This window comes from Perognathus longimembris, chromosome 15 (genome assembly GCF_023159225.1).
Source record: "Perognathus longimembris pacificus isolate PPM17 chromosome 15, ASM2315922v1, whole genome shotgun sequence".
In the NCBI taxonomy this organism is placed as follows: Eukaryota; Metazoa; Chordata; class Mammalia; order Rodentia; family Heteromyidae; genus Perognathus; species Perognathus longimembris.
In genome coordinates this window covers 28,643,421-28,664,039 of record NC_063175.1, presented here as the reverse complement: position 1 = coordinate 28,664,039, position 20,619 = coordinate 28,643,421, and the positions used below count along the sequence as shown (strand labels likewise).

General features: G+C 36.5%; 2 protein-coding genes across 2 annotated transcripts; one reads left to right on the top strand and one right to left on the bottom strand.

The window, feature by feature from the left end:
* Positions 1–13,109: 13,109 nt before the first annotated feature.
* On the bottom strand, positions 13,110–13,971 carry LOC125363930 (ectonucleoside triphosphate diphosphohydrolase 5-like). The gene has a single exon (XM_048363267.1). The coding sequence runs from the start codon at positions 13,704–13,706 to the stop codon at positions 13,110–13,112; it is 597 nt and encodes a 198-aa protein (XP_048219224.1). The 5' UTR covers positions 13,707–13,971.
* On the top strand, positions 13,907–15,296 carry LOC125363929 (nucleoside diphosphate phosphatase ENTPD5-like). Its single transcript, XM_048363266.1, has one exon. It carries the CDS (start codon positions 13,907–13,909, stop codon positions 14,771–14,773), a length of 867 nt encoding a protein of 288 aa, XP_048219223.1. The 3' UTR covers positions 14,774–15,296.
* The last annotated feature ends 5,323 nt before the right edge of the window (positions 15,297–20,619 follow it).

Here is a 20,619-nt window from a genome sequence, read left to right as displayed (position 1 = left end):
AGAAAATCACAGCGGTTTAACAAAATAAAAGTCTCTTTTCGGGTGAGGTTACAGTACTAGAGATGAGGCAGTTTTCTGTGTTGGACTTTTAAGCAGTGGTCCAGCAGTACAGATTCTGAATAATAGCTCTATCACCTAGTGCATCTGGCTTACAATGTTGCCATGAAAAGCTGTAGAGTTGAGGGATAAACAGAATGGTTTTAAGATTAAAATGTACTCCAAATTCCAGTGGCCAAAAGTCCGTGTATGTAGCCTAAAACAGTTATCAAGAAAGACTGTGAAATCTAGTAGTTCCAGGAGGCCATAAAGAGAAAAATATTCGATGAACGCACAATATTTTGTGGCCCAAATATAAAATAATAGACATATGAAAGAATACTTTATCAGAAATGCTTGAAAGTACATTTCATATTATATTGTCTGTTAGATAACAAGTACACACTGATGAAAAATGATGTTCAAAAATATATGGGGTTTATTTGGCTTAAGAGTTTGAAGTTGAGTTTTTTTATTTTATTCAAGCAAGACATTTGACATTTTTAAATCATTTTGGCACATAATATTTTGTAATTTTCTGTAGGTGTAGATATAGCTGCAGTGATTAAATAATTAATGAATCAGTAGTGTATTTTAGAGTTAAGCTTTATCATTTTGTCAGAATTATCTAAACATATACTAAGCCCGTGTTGATAACATAACATTTACTTATTAGATGGGAAAGAAAATATTTTTGCATCAGTGTGGCACTTGTGATTTTAGCTAGAATGGCGGGATAAAGACATGTTTAACTTACTAGCAGTAATAAGTCTCAAGCTTAAAGTTACTTTTGTAAGTCAATGGCTTCTCTGGTTGTGATTGACACCAGGTCACCTGAGTAGAAAGAAGTTGTCTGTGCACCCGGTTTTTCTTCATGTTCACAATTTCTTTATAGATAATTCTCTGAATTACAAAAATCCTTTTATGGTTATGTTATGGTTTTCTTTCCAAAATAGTAAGGTTATTTATATTACATATATGTTTCTTGCCTTTATAGGATTCAGAATATATAACTATTCACAACACATATGTTTCGGTGTATGCACTGTTGTTTCGTTCTTTGTGTATCTCTCCTAACTTTTGCTCTGTGATAACTCAGTTCTTTTTCAATAATGTCTTATAAAAGAAGTTCACCTTATTTTTAGTTACTGGGCTTGAAATTTCTTTGTAATAGTAGGCTTCTCTCTCTCTTTGCGTGTGTGTGTGTGTGTGTGTGTGTGTGTGTGTGAACCTGTCTCTCCTCTCCCTCCTGCTTCATACTCCCATCTCATGTGTATTGTATAAGGATTACCATTTCTGAGTAATTAATCAATTTCTATTGGATATTTCATTTTGCTTACAAACTTTTCTAACTGTATATTGAGAAGAAGCTTACTATCCACATTTTAAGTATTGCTTTATTGGCACAAATGTTTTTAAATTCTGATAACTTGCTCTATATTTTTTATAATGCTATAGCTTTAAATTCACATGCTTTTTGTTTTTTAATGTTTTAGTTTTAATTTACTTTTATTTAAATGTGACGTGTTACAGTTATATAACTAAGGTAATGAGTACATTTTTTTGTTGAACATTGTTCATTCTCTTTTTTTCCCTACCCCCATTCTTCCCCCTTCGCCAAGTTGTAAAGTTCATTTCCAACATAGTGTCTTGTGAGTGTCATTGTTTCATTAGTTCATCCATTGTCCTTTGTTTAACTCTAATCAGCCTTTGTTATTTTTGTATAAATGTTTTATATGACAATGACTTTTTACCTTTGAATTTGAGCTTTTAATCTATTTGCTTTTTTTTTTCTTTTAAGTTTTCTTTTTTTTTTCTCAAATTTTTATTATCAACCTTATGTACAGAGAGGTTACAGTATCATACGTTGGGCATTGGATACATTTCTTGTACTGTTTGTTGCCTTATAAAAAACTAGATTTTTAAGAAACTAGTTTTAAACAAGCTTAAATAGTTTAACAAGTTTAAAACTTGTTTAAAACTAGTTTCAAGCAAATACTTTGTAGTCATTTTCTTGATTCCACTTAACCAGGCTTACAATTTAAAAATTGATTAATTCGCGCTACCCATTCTATTATCATGTAAAAATTAACTGTACACAGTGGCATACTAAATAGTTCTGAGAATTCTTCTTTTAGTTTCACCTTAGGGACACTGATTCTAACCTGTCCCTGATTAGCAGACATATATGGTGACAGACTCCAGAATTTTAGGAAGTAGTTAATCTCTGGGTGCTATAGAATGCTTTTTGTAAATTAAGGCAACTAGATTATTGTGTGGAATAGATGACTATGTGGTATGTTTTATGTATATGTCCTCACTATTGTTTTTTTCTAGTAAATGATCTTCTAGATAGGTCATGAATGACTAGTATTGACAGACTTTTGGAGAGCAGGGATTAGGTTTCATAATTCTTATATTCCCTAAAATATCTATCAGAAATACACAGAAGAGGGGTGGGAATATGGCCTAGTGGTAAAGTGCTTGCCTTGTATACATGAAGCCCTGGGTTTGATTCTTCAGCACCACATATATAGAAAATGGCCAGAAGTGGCGCTGTGGCTCAAGTAGTAGAGTGCTAGACTTGAGCAAAAAGAAGCCAGGGACAGTGCTCAGGCCCTGAGTCCAAGCCCCAGGACTGGCAAAAAATAAAAATAAAAAATACACGGAAGTGAGGCTGGGAATATGGCCTAGTGGCAAGACTGCTTGCCTCCTATATAGGAAGCCCTGGGTTCCATCCCTCAGGACCACATATATAGAAAATGGCCAGAAGTGGCCCTGTGGCTTAAGTGGCAGAGTGCTAGCCTTGAGCAAAAAGAAACCAGGGACAGTGCTCAGTCCTGAGTTCAAGCCCCAGGACTGGCAAAAAAATAAATAAATAAATACACAGAAATATTCACTAGATAAGCACCAAATAACTATCAAAAAGTACATTTCTTCACGAGCAAATGGTAAAAGGACATAGAATTTGTTAACTTAAAAAAAAAAAGAATTTGTTAACTTATTAAGTCATTTTTTCATAAGAATTTCATACTTTAATTTAATAATTTATTATTTTATATTTAAGACAAAAGTAGTTAAATACATTTTATTAGAAAAATATAAATGATCATTAATATAAGCACCATAAAATTGTTTGATGTGAGTCAGAGGGGAAACAATTTAATAGATGATATTGACTTATGATATAACTTAACATCGGAAAGCTAACTTGAATTGCTTGTCATTTTTTAAGTCTCAAGTAATTACCATAAGGTGAAAACCTTCTTTCTTTGCTCAAATTCTGAATATTATCTGAGATATCTTTATGAAAACATGTGCAGAACCCTGCTCAGTTCTAATATAATTTGAATGAGAAAGATGATATTTAACCTTTCTGATGGTATGCTTGGCTTTAGTAAAACTATGATGTATAATACCTAATGCATCCTAACTCTAATGTGTTGGATATAATACCGACATAATACAAAGTCAATAGAACTGCATTAAAAAGAGAGATTAGGGAACTTAGTGTTTGACTTTAATGATTTATATAATAACTCATTTTAGGTATGTGTGAGATCTTATACATACAATTGTTCTTACGGAACAATCTTTTCCACAGTATTATTTAGTGTTTTGAAATATCTTCAGCATTATTACAAAATTAATATTATTATACCATAAAAAATTTTTTTTTAAAGTTAGAAAGATATCCCTTGCCAGGTGCTGGCAGCTCATGCTTGTAATTCTAGCTACTCAGAATGCTGAGATCTCAGGATGGTAGTTCAAAGCCAGCCTAGGTAGGAGAGTCTGTGAGACTCTTATCTCTAATTAATCACCAGTAAACCAGAAGTGGCACTGTGGTGCAAAGGATAGAGCCCAGGCCTTGAGCAAAAGAGCTCAGAGACAGCATCCAGGCCTGAGCCTAGCCCCAGAATGGACAAAAATAGAAAGAAAGAAAGGAAGGGAGGGAGGGAGGGGGCCGAGGAAGGGAGGAAGGAAGGAAGGGAAAGGAAGGAAGGAAAGAGGAATGACATCACCCCATTTGTGATGACTTGGAAAAACTATAATAAGTGAAGGAAGCCAGACCCAAAGAAACATAGGCTCCATGGTTTCCCTCATTGATTATAATTAGTATATGTCTAGGATAGTCCTAGCAGAGGAAGAATAGCTCAATAACTACGTACATATAACCATATAGGATGATGCTAAGCAAAATGAACTCCAAGATATGAAAGCAAGAGGGTGTGTGTGTGTGTATGTGTGTGTGTGTGTGTGTGTGTGTGTGTGTGTGTGTGTGTGTACTGTTTGCAGTTATTTCTTTTGTTCTTTCATTTTTTTCCTTTGGTCTATTCTCTGTTGTCACTGCTTTTTGTTTCTATGCCCTTTGTCTTGCTTATAAGTTTATCTGATTTGGGAAGGAAAGGAGAAGCATAGAAAAGTGGGACAAAGGGTGAACCAATGCAAGAGCAATATTCACTAGATACTATGTTGGAAATGCACTTTACAACTTTGGAGGGAGGGGAGTTATGGGGTGAGAGAAAGTGGGAGAAAACAAGGGAGTAGGTAACACTACTTGAAAACAAATGCACTCATCTCCTTACTTGTGTAACTGTAAATCCTCTTCACATCACCTTTACAGTTAAATAAAGTGTACAGAAAGGAAACAATGTCCCTGTGTCATAACTTTTCTGAAATAGGATTTTTAATAGTTTGGAATTTGGGTTAATGAATGAAGGTCAATATTTGATAACTACATGTTCAGCATTGCTTTTGTTTTTGCTTTATTTAATACACATTTTTCAAGTTGTGGAAACGAAAAGTAAAATGATAAGAAAAGATAAAATGATATTGATACAGACAGAATACTGATGGCAGGCCATGCTATGTTTGGTATTTCTGCTTCTTTTAGGGATGGATAGCTGCCATTGCCCAGTGTCTTTTCCATAAATATTGCCTTCAAAAGGGTGACATGAATCCAGATGCATTATACTCATAAACTGACATATTGTGTACAAATACTTAAGATAAAAAATAATTGCCTTTTGTGTTGCAAATGGGTTTTAGCTCATCTACAACCCTATGAAAACCAATAGAACTGCCAATCTCATTTGGACATTTTAAATAATTGGTCTCAGTAGTGTTGTTGTTCTTATTGTTGTTGTTTTCTTCTTCTATGAAGTCTCAAATGTCTGATTCTTGATTTGGTTCAAGATACTGACTCTCATTTTTGGTTGAATCATGATTGTAGTTTTTAGTTAGTGTTCTTTATTGGCCATGTTTAATCTGATAAAGGGTTTAGAAGCTATTTAGTTATAGTATTTGACATTATTTTTGTGTGAATCATGACATTCAATCATTTTAAAATCTCAACTGTATTACAAGATGAAAAGATGAAGGAAAAAAAGAAAAGAAGCTCTCTGGAAAGAACTGTGATGGATCTAAGATTTTTTTTACCTTTCTGGCAAGCTATTAAGCTATCATAGCACAATGATAAAAATAGCCTGAGGCTTCTGGGGAGGAGAGACTGGCCAGGACAATGGAAAGCTTTTGAATGAATATCAATTGAAATGCAGTTGGTTATAGCTTATTTTATTTTATTTTTATATTAGAACTGATTCTGGAGCTCATAAATTATTTGCTAATAGCTTCTGGACTGCTCTAAACATTTTCTTGCCTATAGGACCTTTTTCAGCTCTGCCTGGGAATTTTTTCTGTATAATCTTCTGGATAATTTCTTCATTTCTTTAATGTCAGATGTCACTTTCTCAAAGAGAAGTTGTTAATACACATAGCAACACAGACTACCCACTGCATAGTACCTCTTACCCGTGGGAGCAGAGAAGCAAGTACAGTAAGGTGTCCATGCCTGTATTCAGAACTGTTGTCTCAAGTACGGTCTATTTCATGGTGATGTCTTCTTTCACATGCCTTACTTAAGCTGTATTTCTTTTTAAAAATTTACTTTAATTGTAATGATGATGTACAGAGAGGTTACAGTTACGTAGGTCAGGTAATGAGTACACTTTTTTTTTTCTAAACAGTGTCACCTCTTCCCTGATTTCCTCACAGTTTTTTCCTCTTTAGACCCCCAGCCTCCTCGAGTTTTCAACACAGTATCTAGTGAGCATCACTGTTGAACTCATTTACCCTTTGTCCCACAATTTTTTGTGCTTCCATTTACCCTCCCCCCAAACAGACAAACTTACAAAATATACAGAAATCAACAACAGTGACAAAAGAGGGAAAACCACAAAAAGGTAAATAAGAATGCCTCTTGTTTCCATTTATTGAAGTTCATTTGGATAAACATTGTTTTATATGACCATATGCACATAGCTATTGAACCTTTGTGAGCCTCTCCTGAGAATATCCTCCTTTGGGATCACTGTGTGAATGTTTAGAGTCCTGCTTCATTTATCATGGTTTCCCTCATTTGTAGTAAGTAGAACATGCCTATAAATCTACAAGTAAACACAATGGATGGTAAAAGACAAAAAAACCCCTCTATTTCTTAATCTTCACATGCACAAGGATTTTCTATTATATTTTTCTTTTCCTTTATGATTTGTGATAAACTTTTTGATTTATAGATTAATACAAATGTAACAAGTTTGACAAGAAAGGTAATAACTTACATATGCTGCTGTAACCCTCTGTACATCACATTGACAATAAAATTAAAAATTTAAAAACTGAAAAGAAATTCACAAGACTTTCCTGTGTCTCTTTGCTCACTATGCTCTAAGGTTATATAAACATCCCACAAAACTTTAATTTAATAAACCCACAAAATCAATGAAAGAGGTGACATAGATCAAGAAGTGATGTACTCATGAACTGATATGTAGAATTGTTATACCTTAGTACATCTACTTAAGGATAATAAAAGTGTGATTAAAAGAGTCCATGTTCATACAAGTTTACTGGTTATTCCCATTTTACCAGGATTACCTATAGACATTTTCTGCATGGGAGGTTATGAAATCTTGTCACATGTGTAACTACCACCAAAACAGAGATTTTTTTCCTGTACCATTACAACATTCCTTAATACTACCTTGGTAGCTCTAGGTGACCAGAAATTTATCCTTTATCACTAAAGTTATATAATCTCATAAACAGATATTGAATCACACAAAATCCTTTGACATAAGTGTTAGTTTTTCTCAGCAAATAAATTTGGGATTCACACCTGTTGTGTATAATGTTTTCCCTCCTTTTTGTTGAGTGGCATAAACCTATCATAGTTTGTTTAACAATACACTCACTTCAAGACATTTAGGTCACATGCAAGTTTGGACTATTATGGATAGACCTACAAAGACTATTCATGTACAAGTTTCTGAGTGAAAATAAGTTTTTTTCAAGGGTAAGACTTTGAGTACAATTTCCAGATCACATTGGAAAAGTCCGTCTTTAGTGTTTAAAGGAGCTACACATGATTCTCCAGACTATCAGTGTTATTTTACATTTGAACCAGCAATTACAAGTGACTCTATACCTTTGCTAGTATTTGATGTTATATCTGTTATGGCTTTGGTTTGCACCTTGTACTTCTCTTATTACATAGATAGGATGGAAGTTTCAGCGTCTTACTAGGCCTCTAAGGATCACTGTGTCCCAAGGAGGGAGGAGGTGTGCCTGTTACTTTCCCTGTGCAGTCCTCAGACACATAATGAGGTTATGGCCTCATTACTTACTGCTGGTATGGCTGGCTGTTATGCTTCCTTTGCTATCACTCTGATAAGGAAGGGAAAAGGGTCCCATTACAGGAGCACTCAATTTTTATACTTTCCAGTCTTGAAATTTCAATATGTAATGTTATGAATATGTGGGTGTTCCATAGTAACTGCACTTATAGGGTACCTGTGAGTCTGTTGATGTGTAATTTAACTGGCCTGTGTATTGGGTTTCCTTTGACATTGTACATGGCAACAGTTGGCTTTTATGTGCTTTTATCAGTTTTTTTTCTTTGTTTTTCTTTTATCATGGCTTGAGGATAGACTGCAGTCTGCGGGAAGTCTTCACAATATTTCTGTCTTCTTATCTTTCTTGAAATGTAGTTTATTGGGCAATAAATTGCAACAGATTCTAGTATCTGTTTTGCAAAGACTGAATTCTGTCTTTTTTCAAAGCTTTGGGTTTTATAAAGTTATAATATGTAATATATAGTTACTACTAGTAATTATTATTACTCTGTTTTATGAGACAAACACATAGAGCTTACATAGTTTGTGAGGCACATGTAGCCTAGGAAGTCTTCCCACTTTGCTTTACAGTTTGGGATTACAGACATGTACCACAAAATAAGAATTGTTCCTAAGGCATTGTGTGACTTTCATTAAGTATTTCCCAGCCTCTTAGCTGACTGGCTCAGGCCAGATATTGACCTGGATTGCTTCTCTGCATTTCTGTATTCTACCATATATCAGTTCATGTATTTATTACCTTATTAATTTTTACATGCTTTTACAAAGATTCAAAAGGTGCAGTTTAGCCATATCTTATTTGAGGAGTAGTTTGTGACATATTTTCCAATTTTCACAGTTCTACATTACTTGGAAAATTCCTTTTCACTTTTTATTATTTATTTTTGTGATTTTTGTATAGAATAAGAATTAAAATATCTTGCCATTAAATTGGCATCTTTGAGGTAGATTGGGTTATTTGAAAACACACAAAGGAAAGCAGAGAGAGAGAATTAAAAGACACTTCTGTGCTATATATAGATCTCATTAGTGTTACTCCAAACTATGTTTAAAATTCAGAAAAAAGAACAATGAAACAAATGTGATGAGGGACTGTATGCTTAGTGATATTTACTATATTAATTATGCTTAATTACATTATCATGCTTTTGTCTTTAAAATTCATACAGTATTAAAATAAAATCATATGACATCTGACAATTTCTTAACCATGACCAAGGGTAGGTTATCAGGATGTCTACAAAATACACATTGATCACATGTTGATAATTGCTGAAATTGGCTAGAGAATATAGTAAGTCATATTATACATTCCTGTATTTTGGGGGGTTTGATTTTGCCCATAATGTTTTGGAAAGCAACCAAGGGAAGGTATAACAGAGATGAGAGTAAGGTTTAAATATTACCACATGAAATGAAAACATCACAGGTTCCAAACTTCCCAAAGATCATTGAACCCACAGTTACAATGACTAATACTAAATAAACTATCTGAGTGTTAGGCTAGGCATGTTTTAGAGTTACTAGCAAGGCATGTAATGAGGGTTTTTGACCTTAATGATATTTCCAATGATATCACAGTACTCCTAATGGGAAGAGAGTGTAGTGATGAATTCCTTTAAACATACTTTGGAATTGACTTTTGTATATATGTAAAATACTTTGTAATATTGGAAATTCATTCTCATTCCACTAGTTTTTGAAATGTGGCAATTATTAATGAAATTCAAAACAAACTGATTTTAATTCATAGTTTTTAAATGTTTTTTTTTTCTTTCAGATTAGGTTTCAGAATCCTATCAATAATCATGCCTGAAAAAGACTTAGTTCCTACTGCTCCCCCTGGACTTAATAAAATCCAGGATGGTAAGTGTTCTTTTAAAAATTATTAGCTTACCTTTTTGTTATTATAGAAGTGTTGTACAGAGAGATTACAAATGAGTACATTTCCTTTTGTACAATGTCTTCTGTTCCCTCACTCTCTCCTAGTCCTCCTCACTCCCAATCTCCAGCTGTGAGTTGTATATAGTTCACTTTCATCAGTGTCCAGTGAGCTCTACTGTTGCACTTTTCACCCTTTTCCCTCGAGTTCTATACCCTCCTCATACATTTGAAGACATCATACATAAAGAAGACAGAATAATCAAGAACGAATGAAAGGAAGAAAGAAAGAAAATAAAGAGTTTTTATGTCTTGGAGTTTGTTTCAGTATGCATATTATTTTATATAAGTATGGAGATACACTTAGGCACTGTGACTTTGTGTTTCTCTCATAAGAGTATCCTCTTCTGGCCTCACTGTGTGTATCTAGAATCCTTCATAATTTATCATTTCCCAGTGCATTGTAGATCTAATTTCCTCATATCAGAGAGAACAGGTGCCTTTTGTCTTTCTGAGCTTGGCTTACTTCACTTAATGTGATTTGTTCTAGTTCCATCCATTTCCCTGCAAATGACATTATTTTATTCCTTCCAATGGCTGTGTAAAATTCCATTGTGTAGAGGTACCACAGTTTTTGGATCCACTCAGCTACTGTGGGGCATCTGGGCTGTTTCCATATCTTGGCTACTGTCAATAGTGCGACAAATGAACGTGGATGTGCAAGGTGTCCTTATCATACCTTGGCTAATGATGTCCAGAATAGATGCCCAGGAGTGGTATGGCTGGGTCATAGAGAAGGTCTATGTTTAGTTTTTTGAAGAGTCTCCAGACTGCTGTCCAGAGTGGTTGTACTAGTCTACATTCCCATCAACAGTGCAATAGGGTACCTTTGTTCCCACATCCCCACCAACATTTATTGTTGTTCAAATTCGCAATATTGGACAATCTTTTTGGGGTGAGATGGAATCTCAGAATTGTTTTGATCTGCATTTCCTTTATGGCCAGGGATGATGAGAATTTCCTTATGTGTTTCTTTGTCACTCTTACATCTTCTGAGAAGTCTATCTTTAGCTCCTTTGCCCATTTAGTAATTTCTTTATTAGGTTTGAGAGCAGTTAGTTTCTTGAACTCTTTGTATATATTGGACATTAGACCTTTGTCTGATACATTACTGGTATAGATGTTTGCCCAGCCTGTTGGTTGTCTTTATAGTTTAGTAACTATGTCTTTAGCTCTGCAGAAACTTATTTTGATGCAGTCCCACTTGTCAAGTCTCTCTCCTATGTGTTGTGCCCCTGGGACTCTATCGAAGAAGTTTCTACCTATAGCTATAAGTTCTAATGCTTCTCCTAGTCTTTCTTGAAGTAATTTCAAAGTTTTCTTAAATTTCTGGTACAAATAGGTAATAAGCTGGGCACCTGTGGTTCATGCCTATAATCCTAGCTATGCAGGAAGCTGAAATCTACTGTTTGAAACCATCCTGAGCAGGAAAGTCCATGAGATTCTTTTCTCAGATAAATTAGTCAGAAAGAGCCAGAAGTGGTACTGTGGCTCAAATATTAGAGTTCTAACTTTGAGCAAAAGAAGCTCAAGGACAGCACATAGGTCTTGAATTCATGTCCTAGGACTGGCCAAAAAAACAAAAAACAAACAAACACAATCATAACCATAATTCAAGCCATTCACAGGAAACAAAAGTTACAAAAATAGTTGTCTTTATTGAGACTAGAAAAGTAAAGTTATAGAAAGGAAATAACAGTTTAAAATCCATATTCTGACTAGTAACTGATTTTTTTTTGGCAATTCCTACTGTACTTTTCAGAACAGGCAGGTGGGAAATGATGGTGTGGTTGGTCAGGTGAGCAATTCCTTGCTAATGTGAGAATCCTCTCAATTCCTCTCATTGGTGTTCATGAAGTGATTCAGGACTCATTGAGGTAATTTAGTACTAGCAGAGAGTTGATTATAACACCTCAATCAGCACCTCATTGAAGAGGAACATAAAATATTTTAAATGCAGTGACTGACATTTTAAAACATTGTATTTGACTTTATAATACAACTTTGCTCTGCTGATTTGCACTCTGCATTCTGAGATTTTTTTTTTTTTTTTTTTTTTTTGCCGATCCTTGGGTTTGAACTCTGGGCCTGGGCGCTACCCCTAATTCTTTTTGCTCAAAGATAGTGCTCTACCACTTGAGCCACTGTACCACTTCTGGCTTTTGGGAGTAATTTATTGGAGATAAGAATCCCACAGAGTTTCCTGCTTGGGCTGGCACTGAACTGTGATCCTCAAATCTCAGTCTCCTGAGTTGCCTGGCATGGGTCTACAATGTGAGCCAATGGCTCTGGCACTAACAATTTTTATTCTGTATCATGTAAGTAATAAATGTCTCTGTATGATTTAGAACAGAGGACATAGATTACAGACATTACCCAAATCTGGACTGCAGATGCTTGTGTTTTAGAGATCCAACTTTAATATTTGCACTATTTGAAAACAGCTGTGAAAAAAAAGCAAAAATGAGTGAAGAGGAATATGTACTGACTGTGGACCACTAACCTAAAAATTTTATCTGGCCTTTGCAGAAGAGATTTGCCAACCTTATCATAGAACTCAACCTTTATCATTTTAGGAATAAAAGAATAGTCAGTATACTTCTTATCCAGTGCTATACTGACACATATAATAACCACAAAAAGTATGGGCACAGAAATCAAATCATTCATCATAGCTTGCTTGGGCATGGACTTTCTAGATGAGTCTTCTGTTGTCAGGTAGGCTCAGTGTGGCTTGCTGATGCTTCTTAACTAAGCCACATGTAAACTGAATCATTTTTGATCGCACTGGTTTGGGCCAAGCTATTTCATATGCTTAAGGGTCTTAACCAGGGAAACTAGATGGCTCAGAATGGGGCTATGGTATCTGCCATACTTCAGTAGACAATGATGCTCTTAGAAGGCTTTGGTCAAGGTTTCAAGATGGGTAACCAAAACTCCAAAGGGCTCTAGAGTTCAACACCCTGAAATGGCACTTTATTATGACTGCCACATTTTTATGGTTCCACTCCAGTTCAAAGATGAGCCTAGAGAGTAAGACAAGGAAATTAGCCTTCTTTAGTCTGTTCTCCTTGCTGTAAGTGAATACCCATGACTGAGTAGTCTGTAAGAAATTAAGTTTATTTTGTTTTGTGCTTCTGGAGGCTGAGAAGACTAGTAACATCTGCTTAGCTTCTGATGAGGCCTCATGCTATGTCAGAACACCCCCAAAGTATGTGGGCAGGAAGAGGAGAAGGTATGCAGACATGAATAAAAGACACACATGAAGAGCAGCCTGATTCATGACATCCTGCCCAGCACAACAGTTGACTTATGCATTCCTCCTCAAGACATAGTCAGCTCTTATAGCTCCTGTCACTTTTCAACACTACTACACAGGGGACAAATGATTCATTTGTAGAAACTGAGCCCAACAGTAGGTTGGTAAAATGGACCAGGTTATTCACTTGAAATAATTTCCCCAAAGGTATGATATGGAAGCAGATATGGTAATAAGATTATGATGATACATAACTCACATTTAAAAACATAAAAAGAATTGCTGACACTGTCATCTGGAACCAGGAAGGGGGACTTCTTGAAGATCTCTTCTACCTCAAATAGTAGAGCCTGGGCTTTCTTTTCCGGCAGTAAGCGTAGTCCTGCTGTGGCCTTCAGGACCACTGGGGTCCTTTTCCAGTGACTTCGGGGGATTGAGTCTTTGGCCACCTCTAAGAGCTCTTGAACAGTCTCAGCAGCCTGCTTAGGTTGATCTACAAAAGCAGAAAGTCCTGGCTTCACAGAATCGAAAATTTCTCCTTCCAGAAATGGAAGCTGTCCTGGCATTTTCTGCACGAATGTGTACACATGAATTCGAGTTCCAGTGCTCCCTGCATCAAACATAATTCCATACAAGGTGCTGGCACTGACATTGATGGGGCACATAGAGGACAAGAAGACACCCTCAAACCATGTCTGCTGGTCTCTGTAGAAGACAGTGCTGCAAACACAGGGTATCACCAGCAGGAGAATGGCAGTGCCCCAGGAAGCAGCCATCTCTTCCCACAATGTGGTGACTCAAGGCTTTGTTGCAGAAGCAGTGCTGCTCACACTCCTGTAGTGGATATTACTTAAATCTCTCCCTTGGGCTGGCTCTTCTTTTACAGCAAATGGGCTGGACATGTAGATTGAGCTAAATAACAGAACCATGATGGTCTTTCCTGCATGAAGATTCAGCCAAGATATCCCACATTTCTATGTTGGCCAGGAACTATGAGAACGCGCGCGCCGCCCCGGCGCGGACGCCCGCCCGCCCGCCGCCCTTCGGAGCGATCCCCGCCCCGCCACCCGAAGGCATATTAGCCTGGGTTACTGTGAATTTCCTAACAGGTCAACTGCATGGCCATGGCCAGGAGACCATGGGGACCCTGGACTTGGGGGGAGCCTCCACCCAGATCACATTCTTGCCCCAGCTGGAGAAAACCCTGGAACAAACCCCTCAAGGCTACCTAACTTCCTTTGAGATGTTTAACAGCACTTTTAAGCTCTATACACATAGTTACTTGGGATTTGGATTGAAAGCTGCAAGACTGGTGACACTGGGAGCTCTGGAGACAGAAGGGATTGAAGGACACACTTTTCGAAGTGCCTGTTTACCAAGGTGGTTGGAAGCAGAGTGGATTTTTGGGGGTGTGAAATACCAGTATGGTGGCAACCAAGATGGGGTGATGGGCTTTGAGCCCTGCTATGCTGAGGTGCTAAGAGTGGTGCAAGGCCAACTTCACCAGCCAGAGGAGATCAAGAGAAGTTCCTTCTATGCTTTCTCTTACTATTATGATCGAGCTGCTGACACACACATGATTGATTATGAAAAAGGAGGTGTTTTAAAAGTTGAAGATTTTGAAAGAAAAGCCAGAGAAGTTTGTGACAACCTGGAGAGCTTCACTTCAGGCAGTCCGTTCCTGTGCATGGATCTCAGCTACATCACAGCCTTGTTGAAAGATGGCTTTGGCTTTGCGGACAGCACCCTTTTACAGCTCACAAAAAAAGTGAACAACATAGAGACGGGCTGGGCCTTGGGAGCCACCTTCCACCTGCTGCAGTCTCTGGGCATCTCCCACTGAGGCCGAACTCCCTCTTTAGTCTGTAGTCAACACCCCTTTAAGGGGAGGAGAGAAGACGCAATCATTTTCCAGGCTGGTATAGGGATAGCCTGCACTGAAGCCCAGCAACTGGTTTTATCAGGAAGAGGCTTTTTAACATGGATCTTGCCTTTAAGCCTAGAGATTTAGGTTTAATTTTATGCATCTAACGTGAATTGTTACCTAACCACTTTGGTGTACACAGCTGGCACTAGAATTATAAGTCTTGATTCTTGGTGTGTTAACAAAGAATCTTCAAGCCAAAAAAAAAAAGCTTTGGAACTCCTTCAACCTTGGAGAACTCAGGGATGGGTTCCCTGGGAACCAAAGGAAAAATCTCATTCCAACCCTGCAGTGCCTCGTTCCTTTGAACATTAAAATTTTCCTCATACATGCTACATTAGTACAATCACATGACTGATCGATACCAGTACATATTTTTCTTCACCCTCCATTATCCTTAAGAGAGAAAAACAACTGGTTTTGCTTTCCATGTGTAATTTTTTTTTAAAGAAAAGGGTATCATATCAGAAAAAAAAAAGAATTGCTGAAAGTTTTTTGTTTGATATGATGTTAATTACATAGCATAATTGTTCATTGCAAAACTTTGGAGGAGTGAACTGTGATTTTTCTTTGAATAACATGACAAAATCTATTTTACATCAGAAGAGACCAGTTTATATTCATTTACAAAATTAATCATATTAAACATGACTTCAATCAACCACATTCATTCTGGAGAACTTGCACATAGAGAAAAACAAAGTATAGTATGAAATATAAGTATTCTATAATATACAGTGGAAGTGGAAATGTCTGGCTCTTTGGAGAATTTTACAGTTGATAAATTATCCTTTCTAATAATAATTGGAAATGTGTATTTCTATTTTTACCACTTAACAAAGCAGTTTATGAATACAAATTGTCTTTTAAAATGTGCCTGGCTAGCAAGTTCAGACTTCCTGTATAGAAACACCATTAGAAACGATATTTGTAATGCTAATATGGACAGCGATTATCAGCTACAATTAACTTATCTCTTTAGGATAATGCTTTCATTGAACTCCTATACTCTGTGTAAAACAACACACCAATACAGAGTCCTTTTGGTTCATTAAGCAAAGAATGGAGATGTCTGTCTTTGAGCCATAGGATTTTTTTTTTTAAAGAGCTCAGCGTTTGCTAATGTATCCTGGAAGAATGGTAACTTTTAGATCCAAAGCAATCTTCTATGGGTGATGTACTGAACCTAATTATGTATCAGCAGTTTACAACGTTCTAACATTCTATCACTTCCTCTGGCCATCACAAGAACATAGTGCCACATCATACTTACTAACTCTTAGGGGATTACATTCAGCATAAGAACACCTTACATCCTACTCAAATCTTGTTCCAATTTATTAATCATCCTGAAACTTCTGTGGTCACAGAAAATGCTTATTTTATTATAAATAAACAACTAATTGAGGGATTATGCTGTATGCTCTGTTGGAATAAAAAATAAAACAAGACTGGGCACCAGTGGCTCATGCCTATAATTGTAGCTACTTAGGAAGCTGAGATCTGAGGCTTACAGGTCAAAGCCAGCCCTGGCAGGGAAATACCAAACAAGCCTCAATTGGAGCTGTGACTCAAGTGGTAGAACACTAGCCTTGAGACTAAAAGCTCAGGGATAATTCCTCAGACCCGAGTGCAATCCCCAGAACCAAGACAAGCATAAATAAATAGATAAAATTAAACAAATTAGTCAGGTAGGTCTTCTAAATTGCTTCAGTTGTATTATCTTAAACATGCTGGGCAGCCACATTTACATATGACTCATTTACAAGTTGTTTAAGACAAGAATTTCTATTGCAAATAATTTCTGTTCAGTAATTTCAAGGGCAATTAATATCACCTTTTTATGAAAACCAATGTTTTATGTCAAGGCAAATTTTTATCACATGCCAAATAGTACTCTCTGGCAGCATCACACTTATTTTCAGCAAAATCCTGATCATGGGTTTGTATTCCTACACATTAAATATTTCGTAGTATAGCTTTTCCACACCATATTTTTTGGTGTGGAAAGGGCAGAATAATATCTTGACATAATGAAATAGGAAATGTTTCGTATACATAAACATATCTGAACCACTTGTATGTATAAAAAACACTGATATGATTGAACATCTGGGCATTTGTGCAAGAGTCGTTTGAGTCTGGCATGTCCTCCAAAGGTCCTGGAAAGTAGTGAGAGCCTTTAAGAGGTAGGAATTAGGGGTCAGGAGGTTGCTCAGCTATAGAACCTTTGCCTAGTTTCTGTTAAGTCCTGCTTTCCAAACCTAGCACTAGAACATAAAGAAGAGGAGCCTAGTATGAGGTTGGTAGTCCATTTTTATTAAGATGGACATGATGTTTTTGAAAGAGACATATCCTATTGACAGATTTATTCCATGAGTTAGAATATAATTTTAATAGCCAGAAATGTCCTGCTGAAAGTTTACACTGATAAGAAACTTCCAGGCAACAAAGGTATTTTTTTTAGTATGTTTTCCAGTATGTCTTTTATTATATGGTATTCAAAGAGCTTTAACCTGGTCACCTCTTTCCTTTATTTTGGGCTCTCGCTGCCACTCCCCAGGCAATCATGTGAACTACAGACCTGCAATAATCTTTTACCCGTGCATTATATGTGTGTGTGTAATATTTAGGGTAGAAAAGTATTTGTTTAGTAATGATACTTACCTTCATGAAAACAATGTACATCCAATCCTATCCACTCACAAAACTCAAGGAAATGCTTTACTTGCCTTTACCATGTAGAGAATTGAATATGAAACAGTATGCAAATGAACAGCTGATTGTAGAGTATTATGGGGACAAACTATGCTGGAAGGGACAAGGGAACTTCCCTACCTGCTCAAGCTCTACCACCCTCCAGGAACCTCCCAGGGGTCTGGGAATTCTTTACTCTTGTCTTTCTTGGTGTTTTGAGAGGCTTTACTGATTAAAATCATTAGCCTTTTACAGTCAAACACTTTCAGCCACTTTGTCCTCACCATAGGCTAGAGGATGGGAGTGACAGTTCTAAGCCTCTAATCACAGGATTGTCAACCATTTTCCTTCCCTGAGTCAGGACAAGGGTCACCAAAAGTCAGCTCATTAGAACAAAAATCTTCTGTCACGTACAAAGTCACAGGGAATATTGAAACTGTGGGCCAAGGACCAGGAGCAGAGACCAGGGAGACCAAAACATGCATTTATCCCCATTGTCCCACATGTACTTGAAATTTTTTCTTCTAAGAATTTTATATAGCTTTACCTTTGGTTACTGAGCTGTGTTGGGAAAGTTTTTGTGCACAGTGCTACCTAGAAATCCAAACTCACTCTTCTACATGTGACTATGCAATTGCTTTGGCCCCATCTGGTGAAGAAAGTATGGTTCCTTCTCAATAAGTATTCGTGACACCCCTACGGAAATCAGCTATCTATAGATTGAACTTCTCTCTGAAATTTTATTACTCTTCCATAAATGCATATGAACACCCCTATGGTGGTACCAAATTCTATTATTATATTTCTTCTTATTATATTATAGCATTTTAGTGGCAATGGTAATTGAATTCAGGGCATCACACATGCTGGGCAGGTGCATAACCACTTGAGACATGCTGCCCAACCCACTTCACTTTTTGGGTTTTTTTTTTTTTTTTTTGATGTTGGTCTTAAGGCTTTAACTCAAATCCTGGGTGCTGTTCCTAAAGCTAGAAGTAGCCTTGCACTCTACTATATGCCACAGCTTTCCTTCTGGCTTTTTGGTAGTTTATTGGCAATAAGACTCTCATAGACTTCCTGTCTGAGCTGCCTTCAAACCATGATCCTCAGATCCCAGCTTCCTGAGTAGCTAGGATTACAGGCATGTGCCACTGACACTGGATTCACTTGCTGTTTTTAAGATAGGACTTTACTATGCCTGTCCAGTGGAGTGTATAATCCTCCTTTTTTTGTCACTGGCAGCTGCTCTCCACTGCTCCCAGCCATTGCACTTCTCCTGGAACTTGCAATGACAATTTTGTGTAACTATGCCAAGCCATTAGTTGAAATGAAATCTCACAAACATTTGTGTCTGTGCTAGCCTTGAACTTCTTTGCTCCACCTCAACTTCCTGAGTAGATTACAGGCTGTAGCCATCATGAACACCTGGTTTGTAGTGATTTTTGAAATCATGAAGAATGGATCTACTGCTCTTGTTTTTTTGTTTTCTATATTTTAAATTATTTTACGTTATTGTTATTATAAAAGTGATGTATAAAGGTATTACATTGACATGAGTCAGGTAATGAGTACATTTTTTCCTATGTTATTTTGCATAATGTAAATCTTTTTCCTTGTGCATGAAAATTATTGAATCAGTTTGAAAATTTCTTTTATTTTTTTAAAGTTCTTTGTTAATGGGTGCAATGGTTCATGTGTATAATCCTAGGTATTTAGAAAGCTGAGTCTGGTGGATTGCAGTTAAAATTCAGCTCAGATGGAAATGTTCCAGAGACTTCATCTCCAAAGGCCATCAGCAAAAAGCTGGACTGGAAGCATGGCTCTAGCTCAAGCTGGCTTTGAACTTTGATCCTCAGATCTGAATCTCCTGCCTAACTAGGATTCTAGGAGTGAGCCACTGGTGCCACGCTTGAGCTTTAGTCAATTTTTAAAGTAAATTGGTCATGTACATTACTTTAATCAGATTGATGCTTTCCATTATTTTCACTATCCTCGTCTTCTGTACTCATTGTTCAAAAGACATCAGTGAGTTGCACCAGTGATCTGCATTACCCAGGCAGTGTTCAGTAGTGTTTCCTCTCTTACATTCTCTTTTCCTCCCAATCCTAGAAGCCCCATAATCACAAAAAAATACAAATATATATGTATATATATATATATACGTTCATATATAATGCACCATGTGTCTACATTCATGTACATGAAACTTTCCTTCTCCTGGCTTAATTTTCTCATGTTTATTTAATATGTCATTTTCTCTTATTCAAACTTCCTGATGATGAATTCATCATGTTTGAAGTTTTATGGCTTACAGTAATGGAAACGGAAAGCCTTCATATGTTATTCCTTTGTATTTTATTCCTATTTAGGAAATTCAACTATGTAAGCTTGCTTTGTGAATTTCTGTCTTGATTAGAAGATGGGAAGATCATCCTTTGCAGATAGCATCAAATAATTTAAATAATATGTGGTTATATATGATAGTTCATGCTGAATGCTATGGTTTTAGAATACATGAAGGCTTTTAAATTCTGACCATCTCGCAGGGATTCACTTTGGTATATTAATTTCCTGAAAAGAGGGTTTTGCTGAGGCCCTGCTGTGGTAACTGGATATGTATTAGATTTTGCCTAGCAACACTACTTACTGAGAAGTATGGCATTCAAATCAATATTTTTAAGTGCCTGCATACTATTCAAATTCATGTGAAAACTAACTTCCTTTAGTGGGGTTATTGTTTCAATTTCTCTCATTCTTTCAGTGAGTCCATACTCACTGTGCTATGTCTGGGCTACCTTTAGAGGTACTTAATATACAATGGTTATTAAATGGAAATTTGCCCTGAGCTTTTGAAATCTATGCACTGAAGGAAAGAAATACCACGATTGATGCTGCTGGTGATAATGTAGAAAATGCATGATGGATATTGAGTTTTGAGGTATCCTGTTTCTGCATTTCATATATTAATTTCTTATTAGACAACTTTCTGTCCTCTATTATGATTTGATACTTTGCACAAAAATTGATTTTTAAAGGCTTCCTTGCAAAATTTGAAATATTTCTAGCAT